Source organism: Ascaphus truei, chromosome 3 (assembly GCF_040206685.1).
Source record: "Ascaphus truei isolate aAscTru1 chromosome 3, aAscTru1.hap1, whole genome shotgun sequence".
Taxonomy (NCBI): domain Eukaryota; kingdom Metazoa; phylum Chordata; class Amphibia; order Anura; family Ascaphidae; genus Ascaphus; species Ascaphus truei.
In genome coordinates, this window is record NC_134485.1 from 183,835,788 (window position 1) to 183,856,957 (window position 21,170).

General features: G+C 54.3%; 1 protein-coding gene across 1 annotated transcript in view; it reads right to left on the minus strand.

Moving 5' to 3' along the window:
• Positions 1-7,606, minus strand: part of LOC142490685 (coiled-coil domain-containing protein 142-like) — a 70,399-nt gene extending 62,793 nt beyond the window's left edge. Inside the window, exons 1-3 of the mRNA XM_075593105.1 lie at positions 7,501-7,606; positions 5,433-5,518; positions 1,361-2,717 (exon numbers count right to left, since the gene is read on the minus strand). Coding sequence (XP_075449220.1) covers positions 1,361-2,666 — 1,306 coding nt within the window. The 5' untranslated portion in view covers positions 2,667-2,717; positions 5,433-5,518; positions 7,501-7,606. The remainder of the gene's footprint in view (positions 1-1,360; positions 2,718-5,432; positions 5,519-7,500) is intronic.
• Between the last annotated feature and the right edge of the window lie 13,564 nt (positions 7,607-21,170).

Below are 21,170 nucleotides of genomic sequence, written 5' to 3' on the forward strand. Positions count from 1 at the left end.
AGCGCGGGCAGTGCCAGCCTCTCCCTCACACACACAGCGCCGGCAGTGCCAGCCTCTCCCTCACACACACAGCGCCGGCAGTGCCAGCCTCTCCCTCACACACAGCGCGGGCAGTGCCAGCCTCTCCCTCACACACACAGCACTGGCAGTGCCAGCCTCTCCCTCACACACACACAGCGCGGGCAGTGCCAGCCTCTCCCTCACACACAGCACGGGCAGTGCCAGCCTCTCCCTGACACACAGCACTGGCAGTGCCAGCCTCTCCCTCACACACACACAGCGCGGGCAGTGCCAGCCTCTCCCTCACACACACAGCGCCGGCAGTGCCAGCCTCTCCCTCACACACACACAGCGCGGGCAGTGCCAGCCTCTCCCTCACACACACAGCGCCGGCAGTGCCAGCCTCTCCCTCACACACACAGCGCCGGCAGTGCCAGCCTCTCCCTCACACACAGCGCGGGCAGTGCCAGCCTCTCCCTCACACACACAGCACTGGCAGTGCCAGCCTCTCCCTCACACACAGCGCGGGCAGTGCCAGCCTCTCCCACACACACACAGCGCTGGCAGTGCCAACCTCTCCCTCACACACACAGCGCGGGCAGTGCCAGCCTCTCCCTCACACACAGCGCGGGCAGTGCCAGCCTCTCCCTCACACACAGCACGGGCAGTGCCAGCCTCTCCCTGACACACAGCACTGGCAGTGCCAGCCTCTCCCTCACACACACACAGCGCGGGCAGTGCCAGCCTCTCCCTCACACACACAGCACGGGCAGTGCCAGCCTCTCCCTCACACACAGCGCGGGCAGTGCCAGCCTGTCCCTCACACACAGCGCGGGCAGTGCCAGCCTCTCCGTCACACACAGCACTGACAGTGCCAGCCTCTCCCTCACACACACACAGCGCGGGCAGTGCCAGCCTCTCCCTCACACACACAGCACGGGCAGTGCCAGCCTCTCCCTCACACACAGCGCGGGCAGTGCCAGCCTCTCCCTCACACACACAGCGCTGGCAGTGCCAGCCTCTCCCTCACACACACACAGCGCGGGCAGTGCCAGCCTCTCCCTCACACACAGCGCGGGCAGTGCCAGCCTGTCCCTCACACACAGCGCGGGCAGTGCCAGCCTCTCCCTCACACACACACACGGGCAGTGCCAGCCTCTCCCTCACACACACAGCGCGGGCAGTGCCAGCCTCTCCCTCACACACACAGCGCGGGCAGTGCCAGCCTGTCCCTCACACACAGCGCTGGCAGTGCCAGCCTCTCCCTCACACACACACGGGCAGTGCCAGCCTCTCCCTCACACACACAGCGCGGGCAGTGCCAGCCTGTCCCTCACACACACAGGGTTTATATACCCACCTGGTGTTAGCGTGTCCTGCAGTGTCCGGATGGCAGCCAGACAGGTCCCCTCACCACACAGTGACAGAGCTGGCAGCGCTGTGGCTCGCGCAGGACCTGGGCAGCACGCGTGGTACAGCTGTGAGAAGAAGGCCGGCCAGAGGCTGGCGCAGTACAGAGTGTAGAGTGAGGGTACAGCCTGTGACCTGTGCGGGGTGGGCTCCGCCAGCTCAGCGGGTCTGCTCAGAACATGATGCCACAGAGACGGGTCAGAGGAAACCAGCGTCTGCAGCAACGCCATCATCTCTCTGCCGTCCTCCCGCACAACCGTCTCCAGGGCGTCAAAGGGGCCCTCACCCCCCGACCTGGGCATGTACAGAGATGCTGTGCCAAGGTGCTGAGAGCTGAACACGGGCAACACGTCTGCGTCCCACTGCCCCCTGCGCTGGCACCCTCTGCTCATCGCTTCCTCCAGCCCGCGCAAAGCCTGGCAGAACATGCTGGCACAGACGCGCCCTCTCTCCTCTGCCAGCACGCCCAGCACTAAGGCCATAGGTAATGTCTGGGGCTCTCCCCCTCTCTTTGCCCTCTGTGCCCGCTCCTCCACCACCTGGTTGTAGATGGTCAGGGCGTGGGAGATGTCTCCGGTGAGCTCCCACGGGGAGCGTGCCACGCTGCGGAGCACAGACAGGATGCACTGCTGTGTTAGGAGCAGGGCCTGTAGAGAGAGTAGTGCCAGCGCCCTGTGCATGTGGCCAGCAGCCTCCTGTAGAGCGGGCGAGGTCGGGTGCAGCCACCTGTCCCCGCGGAGCCTCTGCTGCAGACCCACGCAGTGCCAGCTCTGCTCACGCAGCTGCACACACAGTGACCTCAGCTCCGCCGACCCCGGGGACCCCCGCTCCAACCAGCTGCGCAGGCGCTCAGCCAAGTCCGACGCACTCTTCACTCGCAGGGAGAAGTCCCGTGTCAGGGTCAGGAGGTGGCGCTGGCGGGTGAGGAGAAGCAGGCGGGCGCAGTGCCTCCCGGGGCCGCCAGATGGCTCAGCAAAGGGAACATTCCTCTGTGCCAGGCCCAGCAACACCTGCTCCAGCTGAGTATAAGCATCCGCAGGGAGCCGGGGGGTGGCACAGTGTGACGGAGACTCTGCAGGGAGCCGGGGGGTGACACAGTGTGACGGAGACTCTGCAGGGAGCCGGGGGGTGACACGGTGTGACGGAGACTTTGCAGGGAGCCGCGGGGTGACACAGTGTGACGGAGACTCTGCAGGGAGCCGCGGGGTGACACGGTGTGACAGACACTCTGGCAAGCTGTCACTGTCATGATACATCCCAGATCCAGGTCTCTGCAGCAGCGCTGGGACAGGGGACAGAGGCCGACCCTACCGGGAGGAAAACCTCATCAGCCCCAGTGTGAGATCCTACAAAGTGAGGAACAACACGTACATGATAGTTATAGTGGGGGAGTCCCTGTAATAGAGGAGGGATAGGTACAGGACAGTTATAGGGGGAGGGCCCCTGTAATAGAGGAGAGATAGGTACAGGACAGTTATAGGGGGAGGGGTCCCTGTAATAGAGGAGAGATAGGTACAGGACAGTTATAGGGGGAGGGTCCCTGTAATAGAGGAGAGATAAGTACAGGACAGTTATAGGGGGAGGGGTCCCTGTAATAGAGGAGAGATAGGTACAGGACAGTTATAGGGGGAGGGGTCCCTGTAATAGAGGAGAGATAGGTACAGGACAGTTATAGGGGGAGGGGTCCCTGTAATAGAGGAGAGATAAGTACAGGACAGTTATAGGGGGAGGGTCCCTGTAATAGAGGAGAGATAGGTACAGGACAGTTATAGGGGGAGGGGTCCCTGTAATAGAGGAGAGATAGGTACAGGACAGTTATAGGGGGAGGGGTCCCTGTAATAGAGGAGAGATAGGTACAGGACAGTTATAGGGGGAGGGGTCCATGTAATAGAGGAGAGATAGGTACAGGACAGTTATAGGGGGAGGGTCCCTGTAATAGAGGAGAGATAGGTACAGTGCAGTTATAGGGGGAGGGGTCCCTGTAATAGAGGAGAGATAAGTACAGGACAGTTATAGGGGGAGGGTCCCTATAATAGAGGAGAGATAGGTACAGGACAGTTATAGGGGGAGGGGTCCCTGTAATAGAGGAGAGATAGGTACAGGACAGTTATAGGGGGAGGGGTCCCTGTAATAGAGGAGAGATAGGTACAGGACAGTTATAGGGGGAGGGGTCCCTGTAATAGAGGAGAGATAGGTACAGTGCAGTTATAGGGGGAGGGGTCCCTGTAATAGAGGAGAGATAAGTACAGGACAGTTATAGGGGGAGGGTCCCTGTAATAGAGGAGAGATAGGTACAGGACAGTTATAGGGGGAGGGGTCCCTGTAATAGAGGAGAGATAGGTACAGTACAGTTATAGGGGGAGGGGTCTCTGTAATAGAGGAGAGATAGATACAGGACAGTTATAGGGGGAGGGTCCCTGTAATAGAGAGATAGGTACAGGGCAGTTATAGGGGGAGGGGTCCCTGTAATAGAGGAGAGATAGGTACAGGACAGTTATAGGGGGAGGGTCCCTGTAATAGAGGAGAGATAGGTACAGGACAGTTATAGGGGGAGGGGTCCCTGTAATAGAGGAGAGATAGGTACAGGGCAGTTATAGGGGGAGGGTCCCTGTAATAGAGAGATAGGTACAGGACAGTTATAGGGGGAGGGGTCCCTGTAATAGAGGAGAGATAGGTACAGGACAGTTATAGGGGGAGGGGTCCCTGTAATAGAGGAGGGATAGGTACAGGACAGTTATAGGGGGAGGGGTCCCTGTAATAGAGGAGAGATAGGTACAGGGCAGTTATAGGGGGAGGGGTCCCTGTAATAGAGGGAAAGGTACAGGACAGTTATAGGGGGAGGGTCCCTGTAATAGAGAGATAGGTACAGGACAGTTATAGGGGGAGGGGTCCCTGTAATAGAGGAGAGATAGGTACAGGACAGTTATAGGGGGAGGGGTCCCTGTAATAGAGGAGGGATAGGTACAGGACAGTTATAGGGGGAGGGGTCCCTGTAATAGAGGAGAGATAGGTACAGGACAGTTATAGGGGGAGGTGTCCCTGTAATAGAGGAGGGATAGGTACAGGACAGTTATAGGGGGAGGGTCCCTGTAATAGAGGAGAGATAGGTACAGGACAGTTATAGGGGGAGGGGTCCCTGTAATAGAGGAGAGATAGGTACAGGACAGTTATAGGGGGAGGGGTCCCTGTAATCGAGGAGGGATAGGTACAGGACAGTTATAGGGGGAGGGTCCCTGTAATAGAGGAGAGATAGGTACAGGACAGTTATAGGGGGAGGGGTCCCTGTAATAGAGGAGAGATAGGTACAGTGCAGTTATAGGGGGAGGGGTCCCTGTAATAGAGGAGAGATAGGTACAGGATAGTTATAGGGGGAGGGTCTCTGTAATAGAGGAGGGATAGGTACAGACAGTTATAGGGGGAGGGTCCCTGTAATAGAGGAGAGATAGGTACAGGACAGTTATAGGGGGAGGGGTCCCTGTAATAGAGGAGAGATAGGTACAGGACAGTTATAGGGGGAGGGGTCCCTGTAATAGAGGAGAGATAGGTACAGGACAGTTATAGGGGGAGGGGTCCCTGTAATAGAGGAGAGATAGGTACAGGACAGTTATAGGGGGAGGGTCTCTGTAATAGAGGAGAGATAGGTAGAGGACAGTTATAGGGGGAGGGGTCCCTGTAATAGAGGAGAGATAGGTACAGGACAGTTATAGGGGGAGGGGTCCCTGTAATAGAGGAGAGATAGATACAGGACAGTTATAGGGGGAGGGGTCCCTGTAATAGAGGAGAGATAGATACAGGACAGTTATAGGGGGAGGGGTCCCTGTAATAGAGGAGGGATAGGTACAGGACAGTTATAGGGGGAGGGGTCCCTGTAATAGAGGAGAGATAGGTACAGGACAGTTATAGGGGGAGGGGTCCCTGTAATAGAGGAGAGATAGGTACAGGACAGTTATAGGGGGAGGGTCCCTGTAATAGAGGAGGGGTAGGTACAGTAATAGGGTATTTTAGCATGCGCTAATCCTTACCTATCTGGTCCTTCCTCATCTGCCCTAGGGATCTGAGAGTGGCAACATCAGCCACCTCCTGGGCCAAGAGGTCAGAGTGAGTCCATCTGTAAGTACAGAGAGGGTATTTAGGGCAACTCCTCTGACGATAAATACCCCACATACACCGTCAGTAAAAAGGGCTTTAGAACCAGTAACCAGCTCTCCCCCGTGCAGTTGCCCCAGCTGCCCTGCTCTCCTCCCCCCACTAACTGCCCCGCAGGGCTCACCCCCTCCCCCAGTAACTGCCCCGCAGGGCTCACCCCCTCCTCCAGTAACTGCCCCGCAGTGCTCACCCCGTCCTCCAGTAACTGCCCGCAGGGCTCACCCCCTCCTCTAGTTACTGCCCGCAGGGCTCACCCCCTCCTCCAGTAACTGCCCCGCCGGGCTCACCCCCTCCTCCAGTAACTGCCCCGCCGGGCTCACCCCCTCCTCCAGTAACTGACCGCCGGGCTCACCCCCTCCTCCAGTAACTGACCGCAGGGCTCAGCCCCCTCCTCCAGTAACTGCCCCGCAGTGCTCACCCCCTCCTCCAGTAACTGCCCCGCAGAGCTCACCCCCTCCTCCAGTAACTGCCCCGCAGTGCTCACCCCCTCCTCCAGTAACTGCCCGCCGGGCTCACCCCCTCCTCCAGTAACTGCCCAGCCGGGCTCACCCCCTCCCCCAGTAACTGACAGCAGGGCTCACCCCCTCCTCCAGTAACTGCCCCGCAGTGCTCACCCCCTCCTCCAGTAACTGCCCCGCAGTGCTCACCCCCTCCTCCAGTAACTGCCCCGCAGGGCTCACCCCCTCCTCCAGTAACTGCCCCGCAGTGCTCACCCCCTCCTCCAGTAACTGCCCCGCAGTGCTCACCCCCTCCTCCAGTAACTGCCCAGCCGGGCTCACCCCCTCCCCCAGTAACTGCCCGCAGGGCTCACCCCCTCCTCCAGTAACTGCCCCGCAGGGCTCACCCCCTCCTCCAGTAACTGCCCCGCCGGGCTCACCCCCTCCTCCAGTAACTGGACGCCGGGCTCACCTCCTCCCCCAGTAACTGCCCCGCCGGGCTCACCCCCTCCCCCAGTAACTGCCCGCAGGGCTCACCCCCTCCCCCAGTAACTGCCCGCAGGGCTCACCCCCTCCCCCAGTAACTGCCCGCAGGGCTCACCCCCTCCTCCAGTAACTGCCCCGCAGGGCTCACCCCCTCCTCCAGTAACTGCCCCGCAGGGCTCACCCCCTCCTCCAGTAACTGCCCCGCAGGGCTCACCCCCTCCCCCAGTAACTGCCCCGCCGGGCTCACCCCCTCCCCCAGTAACTGCCCCGCCGGGCTCACCCCCTCCTCCAGTAACTGCCCCGCAGGGCTCACCCCCTCCTCCAGTAACTGCCCGCCGGGCTCACCCCCTCCTCCAGTAACTGCCCAGCCGGGCTCACCCCCTCCCCCAGTAACTGACAGCAGGGCTCACCCCCTCCTCCAGTAACTGCCCCGCAGTGCTCACCCCCTCCTCCAGTAACTGCCCGCAGGGCTCACCCCCTCCTCCAGTAACTGCCCCGCAGGGCTCACCCCCTCCTCCAGTAACTGCCCCGCAGTGCTCACCCCCTCCCCCAGTAACTGCCCGCAGGGCTCACCCCCTCCTCCAGTAACTGCCCCGCAGGGCTCACCCCCTCCTCCAGTAACTGCCCCGCAGGGCTCACCCCCTCCTCCAGTAACTGCCCCGCCGGGCTCACCCCCTCCTCCAGTAACTGGACGCCGGGCTCACCTCCTCCCCCAGTAACTGCCCCGCCGGGCTCACCCCCTCCCCCAGTAACTGCCCGCAGGGCTCACCCCCTCCCCCAGTAACTGCCCGCAGGGCTCACCCCCTCCTCCAGTAACTGCCCCGCAGGGCTCACCCCCTCCTCCAGTAACTGCCCCGCAGGGCTCACCCCCTCCCCCAGTAACTGCCCCGCCGGGCTCACCCCCTCCCCCAGTAACTGCCCCGCCGGGCTCACCCCCTCCTCCAGTAACTGCCCCGCAGGGCTCACCCCCTCCTCCAGTAACTGCCCGCAGCCCGGCCGCTCCCCTCACTGACAGACTTACCTGCCCCATATTTCCCTTTTTTACCCTCGGGGTCACGCGAATCTGCCCCCTTCGTTGCCTTGGCTACCGCTCTAACGGACGCGTCTCCCGGAGCAGCCCGTCAACCAATCAGAAACGAGCCGCACTCGTACGTGCAGCATGACAGCAGCACGCGTTCCCACGTGAACCGCTTGCGTGTGCGTCTCAAACCTCTTTCTGCCGCACTGAACCGCTTGCGTGTGCGTTTCAAACCTCTTTCTGCCTCACTGAACCACATGCGTGTGCGTCTCAAACCTCTTTCTGCCGCACTGAACCAATCAGACCTCAGCCTTCAGCGGGCGGTTAACTGGAGCACAGACGTTTTTAGCCCAAACTTTTTTTTGGATAACTTTATTGTAGTTTGTGAAAGTGACAAAGGACAGTTCCAGTCTCAGGGTCTCATCTACATAACTCATTATGTTACCAGTCACATGACCAGTTCTATGTGGGACTGACCTTTAACCCGCATCACAACCCTCTAATAACACACACCTCTGTATAATAGCACTTCCGTATAATAACACGCACCTCTGTATAATAACACGCACCTCCGTATAATAACGCGCCCCTCCGTATAATAACGCGCCCCTCCGTATAATAACGCGCCCCTCCGTATAATAACGTGCACCTCCGTATAATAACACGCACCTCTGTACAATAACACGCACCTCCGTATAATAACGCGCCCCTCCGTATAATAACGCGCCCCTCCGTATAATAACGCGCCCCTCCGTATAATAACGTGCACCTCCGTATAATAACGCGCACCTCCGTATAATAACACGCCCCTCCGTATAATAACGCGCCCCTCCGTATAATAACGCGCACCTCCGTATAATAACACGCACCTCCGTATAATAACGCGCACCTCCGTATAATAACACGCACCTCCGTATAATAACGCGCACCTCCGTATAATAACGCGCCCCTCCGTATAATAACGCGCACCTCCGTATAATAACGCGCACCTCCGTATAATAACACGCACCTCCGTATAATAACGCGCACCTCCGTATAATAACGCGCACCTCCGTATAATAACGCGCCCCTCCGTATAATAACGCGCCCCTCCGTATAATAACGCGCACCTCCGTATAATAACGCGCACCTCCGTATAATAACGCGCACCTCCGTATAATAACGCGCCCCTCCGTATAATAACGCGCCCCTCCGTATAATAACGCGCACCTCCGTATAATAACGCGCACCTCCGTATAATAACGCGCACCTCCGTATAATAACGCGCACCTCCGTATAATAACGCGCACCTCCGTATAATAACGCGCCCCTCCGTATAATAACGCGCACCTCCGTATAATAACGCGCACCTCCGTATAATAACGCGCCCATCCGTATAATAACGCGCACCTCCGTATAATAACGCGCACCTCCGTATAATAACGCGCACCTCCGTATAATAACGCGCACCTCCGTATAATAACGCGCACCTCCGTATAATAACGCGCACCTCCGTATAATAACGCGCCCCTCCGTATAATAACGCGCACCTCCGTATAATCACACGCACCTCCGTATAATAACACGCCCCTCCGTATAATAACACGCCCCTCCGTATAATAACACGCCCCTCCGTATAATAACGCGCCCCTCCGTATAATAACGCGCCCCTCCGTATAATAACGCGCCCCTCCGTATAATAACGCGCCCCTCCGTATAATTACGCGCACCTCCGTATAATAACGCGCCCCTCCGTATAATAACGCGCACCTCCGTATAATAACGCGCCCCTCCGTATAATAACGCGCCCCTCCGTATAATAACGCGCACCTCCGTATAATAACGCGCCCCTCCGTATAATAACGCGCACCTCCGTATAATAACGCGCACCTCCGTATAATAACGCGCACCTCCGTATAATAACGCGCATCTCCGTATAATAACGCGCACCTCCGTATAATAACGCGCCCCTCCGTATAATAACGCGCCCCTCCGTATAATAACGCGCCCCTCCGTATAATAACGCGCCCCTCCGTATAATAACGCGCACCTCCGTATAATAACACGCACCTCCGTATAATAACGCGCATCTCCGTATAATCACACGCACCTCCGTATAATAACGCGCATCTCCGTATAATAACGCGCCCCTCCGTATAATAACGCGCACCTCCGTATAATAACGCGCACCTCCGTATAATAACACGCCCCTCCATATAATAACGCGCACCTCCGTATAATAACGCGCACCTCCGTATAATAACGCGCACCTCCGTATAATAACACGCACCTCCGTATAATAACACGCACCTCCGTATAATAACGCGCCCCTCCGTATAATAACGCGCACCTCCGTATAATAACGCGCACCTCCGTATAATAACACGCACCTCCGTATAATAACACGCACCTCCGTATAATAACGCGCCCCTCCGTATAATAACGCGCACCTCCGTATAATAACGCGCCCCTCCGTATAATAACGCGCCCCTCCGTATAATAACGCGCACCTCCGTATAATAACGCGCCCCTCCGTATAATAACGCGCCCCTCCGTATAATTACGCGCCCCTCCGTATAATAACGCGCCCCTCCGTATAATAACGCGCCCCTCCGTATAATAACGCGCACCTCCGTATAATAACGCGCACCTCCGTATAATAACGCGCACCTCCGTATAATAACGCGCTCCTCCGTATAATAACGCGCACCTCCGTATAATAACACGCCCCTCCGTATAATAACGCGCACCTCCGTATAATAACGCGCACCTCCGTATAATAACGCGCACCTCCGTATAATAACACGCACCTCCGTATAATAACGCGCACCTCCGTATAATAACGCGCACCTCCGTATAATAACGCGCCCCTCCGTATAATAACGCGCATCTCCGTATAATAACGCGCACCTCCGTATAATAACACGCCCCTCCGTATAATAACGCGCACCTCCGTATAATAACGCGCACCTCCGTATAATAACGCGCACCTCCGTATAATAACGCGCCCCTCCGTATAATAACGCGCCCCTCCGTATAATAACGCGCATCTCCGTATAATCACACGCACCTCCGTATAATAACACGCACCTCCGTATAATAACGCGCCCCTCCGTATAATAACACGCACCTCCGTATAATAACGCGCCCCTCCGTATAATAACGCGCCCCTCCGTATAATAACGCGCCCCTCCGTATAATAACGCGCCCCTCCGTATAATAACGCGCACCTCCGTATAATAACGCGCACCTCCGTATAATAACGCGCCCCTCCGTATAATAACGCGCACCTCCGTATAATAACGCGCCCCTCCGTATAATAACGCGCACCTCCGTATAATAACACGCACCTCCGTATAATAACACGCCCCTCCGTATAATAACACGCACCTCCGTATAATAACACGCACCTCCGTATAATAACGCGCACCTCCGTATAATAACACGCACCTCCGTATAATAACACGCACCTCCGTATAATAACGCGCACCTCCGTATAATAACACGCACCTCCGTATAATAACGCGCCCCTCCGTATAATAACGCGCACCTCCGTATAATAACGCGCCCCTCCGTATAATAACGCGCACCTCCGTATAATAACACGCACCTCCGTATAATAACACGCCCCTCCGTATAATAACACGCACCTCCGTATAATAACACGCACCTCCGTATAATAACGCGCACCTCCGTATAATAACACGCACCTCCGTATAATAACACGCACCTCCGTATAATAACGCGCCCCTCCGTATAATAACGCGCACCTCCGTATAATAACACGCACCTCCGTATAATAACACGCACCTCCGTATAATAACGCGCACCTCCGTATAATAACGCGCCCCTCCGTATAATAACGCGCACCTCCGTATAATAACGCGCACCTCCGTATAATAACGCGCCCCTCCGTATAATAACGCGCACCTCCGTATAATAACGCGCACCTCCGTATAATAACACGCCCCTCCGTATAATAACACGCCCCTCCGTATAATAACACGCCCCTCCGTATAATAACGCGCACCTCCGTATAATAACGCGCCCCTCCGTATAATCACACGCACCTCCGTATAATAACGCGCCCCTCCGTATAATCACACGCACCTCCGTATAATAACACGCACCTCCGTATAATAACACGCCCCTCCGTATAATAACGCGCACCTCCGTATAATAACGCGCACCTCCGTATAATAACGCGCCCCTCCGTATAATAACGCGCCCCTCCGTATAATAACGCGCACCTCCGTATAATAACGCGCACCTCCGTATAATAACGCGCTCCTCCGTATAATAACGCGCACCTCCGTATAATAACACGCCCCTCCGTATAATAACGCGCACCTCCGTATAATAACGCGCACCTCCGTATAATAACGCGCACCTCCGTATAATAACGCGCACCTCCGTATAATAACACGCCCCTCCGTATAATAACGCGCACCTCCGTATAATAACGCGCACCTCCGTATAATAACGCGCACCTCCGTATAATAACGCGCACCTCCGTATAATAACACGCACCTCCGTATAATAACGCGCCCCTCCGTATAATAACACGCACCTCCGTATAATAACGCGCACCTCCGTATAATAACGCGCACCTCCGTATAATAACGCGCACCTCCGTATAATAACGCGCACCTCCGTATAATAACGCGCACCTCCGTATAATAACGCGCCCCTCCGTATAATAACACGCACCTCCGTATAATAACGCGCACCTCCGTATAATAACGCGCACCTCCGTATAATAACGCGCACCTCCGTATAATAACGCGCACCTCCGTATAATAACGCGCACCTCCGTATAATAACGCGCATCTCCGTATAATAACGCGCACCTCCGTATAATAACGCGCCCCTCCGTATAATAACGCGCACCTCCGTATAATAACACGCACCTCCGTATAATAACGCGCACCTCCGTATAATAACGCGCACCTCCGTATAATAACGCGCCCCTCCGTATAATAACGCGCACCTCCGTATAATAACGCGCACCTCCGTATAATAACGCGCACCTCCGTATAATAACGCGCCCCTCCGTATAATAACGCGCACCTCCGTATAATAACGCGCCCCTCCGTATAATAACGCGCACCTCCGTATAATAACGCGCCCCTCCGTATAATAACGCGCACCTCCGTATAATCACACGCACCTCCGTATAATAACACGCACCTCCGTATAATAACGCGCCCCTCCGTATAATAACGCGCACCTCCGTATAATAACGCGCCCCTCCGTATAATAACACGCACCTCCGTATAATAACGCGCACCTCCGTATAATAACACGCCCCTCCGTATAATAACGCGCATCTCCGTATAATAACACGCCCCTCCGTATAATAACGCGCCCCTCCGTATAATAACGCGCCCCTCCGTATAATAACGCGCACCTCCGTATAATAACACGCACCTCCGTATAATAACGCGCCCCTCCGTATAATAACGCGCCCCTCCGTATAATAACGCGCACCTCCGTATAATAACGCGCACCTCCGTATAATAACACGCCCCTCCGTATAATAACGCGCCCCTCCGTATAATAACGCGCACCTCCGTATAATTACGCGCACCTCCGTATAATAACGCGCACCTCCGTATAATAACGCGCCCCTCCGTATAATAACGCGCCCCTCCGTATAATAACACGCACCTCCGTATAATAACGCGCCCCTCCGTATAATAACGCGCCCCTCCGTATAATAACGCGCCCCTCCGTATAATAACGCGCCCCTCCGTATAATAACGCGCCCCTCCGTATAATAACGCGCACCTCCGTATAATAACGCGCACCTCCGTATAATAACGCGCACCTCCGTATAATAACACGCCCCTCCGTATAATAACGCGCCCCTCCGTATAATAACGCGCCCCTCCGTATAATAACGCGCACCTCCGTATAATAACGCGCACCTCCGTATAATAACGCGCATCTCCGTATAATAACGCGCCCCTCCGTATAATAACGCGCCCCTCCGTATAATAACGCGCACCTCCGTATAATAACACGCCCCTCCGTATAATAACGCGCCCCTCCGTATAATAACGCGCACCTCCGTATAATAACGCGCCCCTCCGTATAATAACACGCACCTCCGTATAATAACACGCACCTCCGTATAATAACGCGCACCTCCGTATAATAACGCGCCCCTCCGTATAATAACACGCACCTCCGTATAATAACGCGCACCTCCGTATAATAACGCGCACCTCCGTATAATAACGCGCACCTCCGTATAATAACGCGCCCCTCCGTATAATAACGCGCCCCTCCGTATAATAACGCGCACCTCCGTATAATAACGCGCACCTCCGTATAATAACGCGCCCCTCCGTATAATAACGCGCATCTCCGTATAATAACACGCACCTCCGTATAATAACGCGCACCTCCGTATAATAACGCGCACCTCCGTATAATAACGCGCACCTCCGTATAATAACGCGCCCCTCCGTATAATAACGCGCACCTCCGTATAATAACGCGCACCTCCGTATAATAACGCGCCCCTCCGTATAATTACGCGCACCTCCGTATAATAACGCGCACCTCCGTATAATAACGCGCCCCTCCGTATAATAACGCGCCCCTCCGTATAATAACGCGCACCTCCGTATAATAACACGCACCTCTGTATAATAACGCGCACCTCCGTATAATAACACGCACCTCCGTATAATAACGCGCCCCTCCGTATAATAACGCGCCCCTCCGTATAATAACGCGCCCCTCCGTATAATAACGCGCACCTCCGTATAATAACGCGCATCTCCGTATAATAACGCGCCCCTCCGTATAATAACGCGCACCTCCGTATAATTACGCGCACCTCCGTATAATAACGCGCACCTCCGTATAATAACGCGCCCCTCCGTATAATAACGCGCACCTCCGTATAATAACACGCACCTCCGTATAATAACGCGCCCCTCCGTATAATAACGCGCACCTCCGTATAATAACACGCCCCTCCGTATAATAACGCGCACCTCCGTATAATAACGCGCCCCTCCGTATAATAACGCGCACCTCCGTATAATAACGCGCCCCTCCGTATAATAACGCGCACCTCCGTATAATAACGCGCCCCTCCGTATAATAACGCGCACCTCCGTATAATAACGCGCCCCTCCGTATAATAACGCGCACCTCCGTATAATAACGCGCACCTCCGTATAATAACGCGCACCTCCGTATAATAACGCGCACCTCCGTATAATAACGCGCCCCTCCGTATAATAACGCGCACCTCCGTATAATAACACGCACCTCCGTATAATAACGCGCACCTCCGTATAATAACACGCACCTCCGTATAATAACGCGCACCTCCGTATAATAACGCGCACCTCCGTATAATAACGCGCACCTCCGTATAATGACGCGCATCTCCGTATAATAACGCGCCCCTCCGTATAATAACGCGCCCCTCCGTATAATAACGCGCCCCTCCGTATAATAACACGCCCCTCCGTATAATAACGCGCCCCTCCGTATAATAACGCGCACCTCCGTATAATAACGCGCACCTCCGTATAATAACGCGCACCTCCGTATAATAACGCGCACCTCCGTATAATAACGCGCATCTCCGTATAATAACGCGCCCATCCGTATAATAACGCGCACCTCCGTATAATAACGCGCACCTCCGTATAATAACGCGCACCTCCGTATAATAACGCGCCCCTCCGTATAATAACGCGCACCTCCGTATAATAACGCGCCCCTCCGTATAATAACGCGCCCCTCCGTATAATAACGCGCACCTCCGTATAATAACGCGCACCTCCGTATAATAACGCGCACCTCCGTATAATAACGCGCACCTCCGTATAATAACACGCACCTCCGTATAATAACGCGCACCTCCGTATAATAACGCGCCCCTCCGTATAATAACGCGCACCTCCGTATAATAACACGCACCTCCGTATAATAACGCGCCCCTCCGTATAATAACGCGCCCCTCCGTATAATAACGCGCCCCTCCGTATAATAACGCGCACCTCCGTATAATAACGCGCCCCTCCGTATAATAACGCGCACCTCCGTATAATAACGCGCCCCTCCGTATAATAACGCGCACCTCCGTATAATAACGCGCACCTCCGTATAATAACGCGCCCCTCCGTATAATAACGCGCACCTCCGTATAATAACGCGCATCTCCGTATAATAACGCGCCCATCCGTATAATAACGCGCACCTCCGTATAATAACGCGCACCTCCGTATAATAACGCGCACCTCCGTATAATAACGCGCCCCTCCGTATAATAACGCGCACCTCCGTATAATAACGCGCCCCTCCGTATAATAACGCGCCCCTCCGTATAATAACGCGCACCTCCGTATAATAACGCGCACCTCCGTATAATAACGCGCACCTCCGTATAATAACGCGCACCTCCGTATAATAACACGCCCCTCCGTATAATAACGCGCACCTCCGTATAATAACGCGCACCTCCGTATAATAACGCGCACCTCCGTATAATAACACGCCCCTCCGTATAATAACGCGCCCCTCCGTATAATAACACGCCCCTCCGTATAATTACGCGCACCTCCGTATAATAACACGCCCCTCCGTATAATAACGCGCACCTCCGTATAATAACGCGCACCTCCGTATAATAACGCGCACCTCCGTATAATAACACGCCCCTCCGTATAATAACGCGCCCCTCCGTATAATAACGCGCACCTCCGTATAATAACGCGCACCTCCGTATAATAACGCGCACCTCCGTATAATAACGCGCACCTCCGTATAATAACGCGCACCTCCGTATAATAACGCGCACCTCCGTATAATAACGCGCACCTCCGTATAATAACGCGCACCTCCGTATAATAACACGCCCCTCCGTATAATAACGCGCCCCTCCGTATAATAACGCGCACCTCCGTATAATTACGCGCACCTCCGTATAATAACGCGCACCTCCGTATAATAACACGCCCCTCCGTATAATAACGCGCCCCTCCGTATAATAACGCGCCCATCCGTATAATAACGCGCCCCTCCGTATAATAACACGCCCCTCCGTATAATAACGCGCACCTCCGTATAATAACGCGCCCCTCCGTATAATAACACGCCCCTCCGTATAATAACACGCACCTCCGTATAATAACGCGCCCCTCCGTATAATAACGCGCCCCTCCGTATAATAACACGCCCCTCCGTATAATTACGCGCACCTCCGTATAATAACGCGCCCCTCCGTATAATAACGCGCACCTCCGTATAATAACGCGCCCCTCCGTATAATAACGCGCCCCTCCGTATAATAACGCGCACCTCCGTATAATAACGCGCACCTCCGTATAATAACGCGCACCTCCGTATAATAACGCGCCCCTCCGTATAATAACGCGCACCTCCGTATAATAACGCGCACCTCCGTATAATAACACGCACCTCCGTATAATAACGCGCACCTCCGTATAATAACGCGCCCCTCCGTATAATAACACGCCCCTCCGTATAATAACGCGCACCTCCGTATAATAACGCGCACCTCCGTATAATAACGCGCCCCTCCGTATAATAACGCGCACCTCCGTATAATAACGCGCACCTCCGTATAATAACGCGCACCTCCGTATAATAACACGCCCCTCCGTATAATAACGCGCCCATCCGTATAATAACGCGCCCCTCCGTATAATAACGCGCACCTCCGTATAATAACACGCCCCTCCGTATAATAACACGCACCTCCGTATAATAACACGCCCCTCCGTATAATAACGCGCACCTCCGTATAATAACGCGCCCCTCCGTATAATAACGCGCCCCTCCGTATAATAACGCGCCCCTCCGTATAATAACGCGCCCCTCCGTATAATAACGCGCACCTCCGTATAATAACGCGCACCTCCGTATAATAACGCGCACCTCCGTATAATAACACGCCCCTCCGTATAATAACACGCACCTCCGTATAATAACGCGCCCCTCCGTATAATAACGCGCCCCTCCGTATAATAACACGCCCCTCCGTATAATAACGCGCACCTCCGTATAATAACACGCCCCTCCGTATAATAACGCGCCCCTCCGTATAATAACGCGCACCTCCGTATAATAACGCGCCCCTCCGTATAATAACGCGCCCCTCCGTATAATAACACGCACCTCCGTATAATAACGCGCCCCTCCGTATAATAACGCGCCCCTCCGTATAATAACGCGCCCCTCCGTATAATAACGCGCCCCTCCGTATAATAACGCGCACCTCCGTATAATAACGCGCCCCTCCGTATAATAACGCGCCCCTCCGTATAATAACGCGCACCTCCGTATAATAACGCGCACCTCCGTATAATAACGCGCCCCTCCGTATAATAACACGCCCCTCCGTATAATAACGCGCCCCTCCGTATAATAACGCGCCCATCCGTATAATAACGCGCCCCTCCGTATAATAACGCGCACCTCCGTATAATAACGCGCACCTCCGTATAATAACGCGCACCTCCGTATAATAACGCGCCCCTCCGTATAATAACACGCACCTCCGTATAATAACGCGCACCTCCGTATAATAACGCGCCCATCCGTATAATAACGCGCACCTCCGTATAATAACGCGCCCCTCCGTATAATAACGCGCACCTCCGTATAATAACGCGCACCTCCGTATAATAACGCGCACCTCCGTATAATAACGCGCCCATCCGTATAATAACGCGCACCTCCGTATAATAACGCGCACCTCCGTATAATAACGCGCCCCTCCGTATAATAACGCGCACCTCCGTATAATAACGCGCACCTCCGTATAATAACGCGCACCTCCGTATAATAACACGCACCTCCGTATAATAACGCGCATCTCCGTATAATCACACGCACCTCCGTATAATAACACGCACCTCCGTATAATAACGCGCACCTCCGTATAATAACGCGCATCTCCGTATAATAACGCGCCCCTCCGTATAATAACGCGCCCCTCCGTATAATAACACGCACCTCCGTATAATAACGCGCACCTCCGTATAATCACACGCACCTCCGTATAATAACGCGCACCTCCGTATAATAACGCGCCCCTCCGTATAATAACGCGCCCCTCCGTATAATAACGCGCATCTCCGTATAATAACGCGCCCATCCGTATAATAACGCGCACCTCCGTATAATAACGCGCACCTCCGTATAATAACGCGCACCTCCGTATAATAACGCGCCCCTCCGTATAATAACGCGCACCTCCGTATAATAACGCGCCCCTCCGTATAATAACGCGCCCCTCCGTATAATAACGCGCACCTCCGTATAATAACGCGCACCTCCGTATAATAACGCGCACCTCCGTATAATAACGCGCACCTCCGTATAATAACGCGCACCTCCGTATAATAACGCGCACCTCCGTATAATAACACGCACCTCCGTATAATAACGCGCACCTCCGTATAATAACGCGCACCTCCGTATAATAACACGCCCCTCCGTATAATAACGCGCACCTCCGTATAATAACGCGCACCTCCGTATAATAACGCGCACCTCCGTATAATAACACGCCCCTCCGTATAATAACGCGCCCCTCCGTATAATAACACGCCCCTCCGTATAATTACGCGCACCTCCGTATAATAACGCGCCCCTCCGTATAATAACGCGCACCTCCGTATAATAACGCGCACCTCCGTATAATAACACGCCCCTCCGTATAATAACGCGCACCTCCGTATAATAACACGCCCCTCCGTATAATAACGCGCACCTCCGTATAATAACGCGCCCCTCCGTATAATTACGCGCACCTCCGTATAATAACGCGCACCTCCGTATAATAACGCGCACCTCCGTATAATAACACGCACCTCTGTATAATAACACACTGGGCCGTGAGCACCCGCAGATATTGAATGGTACCGTTTTTAAGTATAATTGTAAAATAATCCTCAGTGTGCGATATAACTTTATTTATTAGTATATTGTAGCGGGAATAACGCTGTGCGTTTATTTCTTGTGCTATGGACAAGGAAGGGTTAATGTTTGAATGCAGAATGGGGTTAGTGTGTGGAGATAAGCACAATATGTTATCAGGTTCAGGCAAACACAGCTGCAGGTGTGAGGTGCAGGTGTGAGAGGTGCAGGTGTGAGAGGTGCAGGTGTGCAGGTGTGAGAGGTGCAGGTGTGAGAGGTTCAGGTGTGCAGGTGTGAGAGGTGCAGGTGTGAGAGGTTCAGGTGTGCAGGTGTGTGAGGTGCAGCTGTGAGAGGTGCAGGTGTGTGAGGTGCAGGTGTGAGAGGTGCAGGTGTGTGAGGTGCAAGTGTGAGAGGTGCAGGTGTGTGAGGTGCAGGTGTGAGAGGTGCAGGTGTGTGAGGTGCAGCTGTGAGAGGTGCAGGTGTGTGAGGTGCAGGTGTGAGAGGTGCAGGTGTGTGAGGTGCAAGTGTGAGAGGTGCAGGTGTGTGTCACGGTGACTTTGTGGCAGGCTGTATGTTACACACATAAATATATAAAAGATAATATATATTTATAACTGGGTTTGAACTGGGACGAGACTTAGATATGATAAAATATAATTTATTCCTTGATAAAGGTGAACACACAAAAATGTACAGGCATACCCCGCATTAACATACGCAATGGGACCGGAGCATGTATGTAACTATGTAACACAGGCATACCCCGCATTAACATACGCAATGGGACCGGAGCATGTATGTAACTATGTAACACAGGCATACCCCGCATTAACATACGCAATGGGACTGGAGCATGTATGTAAAGCGAAAATGTACTTAAAGTGAAGCACTACCTTTTCCTCACTTATCGATGCATGTACTGTATGGCAATCATCATATACGTATGTAACGGGTATATCCCCCCCCAATCGCAGATTCTACTGTGTGGGTGCAGGAACATATATTGTTACTCGGTGTGGTGCATTACCTGTTGGCTCACAGGAGGGCTGAGTTTCCGCCACGGGGAACCTGGGGCAATTACACTAGGGATAATACTTACAATAACGAACGATGCAGCGCCTCCACCTGCGATGGCTCCCACCAGAGGGGGAGTGGTTCCTCGCAGGACAATCTCAATAAACACATACACAGTGGTTATACTAACGAATACTTTTACTAACATGTAATACCATACATCACGTTGATAACATAACCTGTGTCCCTCTCTAGAGGAGACACCTACTGCGTCGCGCAGGACGCTTCCCCAACACCAAGTGAACCCACCCAGTGTCCAGAGAACCCCACCCAATGTCCCGCACTCTTGCAGAGAGTCAAGGGGTGACTGCGCAGTCACAGTTAAGCTAAGGGCCCGGTGGTGCACTTATGTAATAGATACCTGCCGATCACTCCGGTGCTCGGGTCAGCAACTGGCTTCGCAAAGGGTCAGTCGGGCGATGCCTCCTCCTGATCCTCCAACCGAACTCCTTGCACGTGGACCGCTAGAGCGGTCCCACTCCAGAACAGTCTCTGTGGACCCCAACGTGGGTCCAACCGCTCCACGGAAACAGCACTCTTCACTGTGTCCCTACCTTCCTAAGGGGCACGTGCTACACTATAGGCCGTCCCTATAGTGCAGCAACCTGTGGTGGCTTGGGAAACTCCTATGGGCCTAAAGGGGTAAGGACCTGTCCCACTCCCCTAACTACCCACGTCCCTACAGCCTCACTAATGCTGACAGC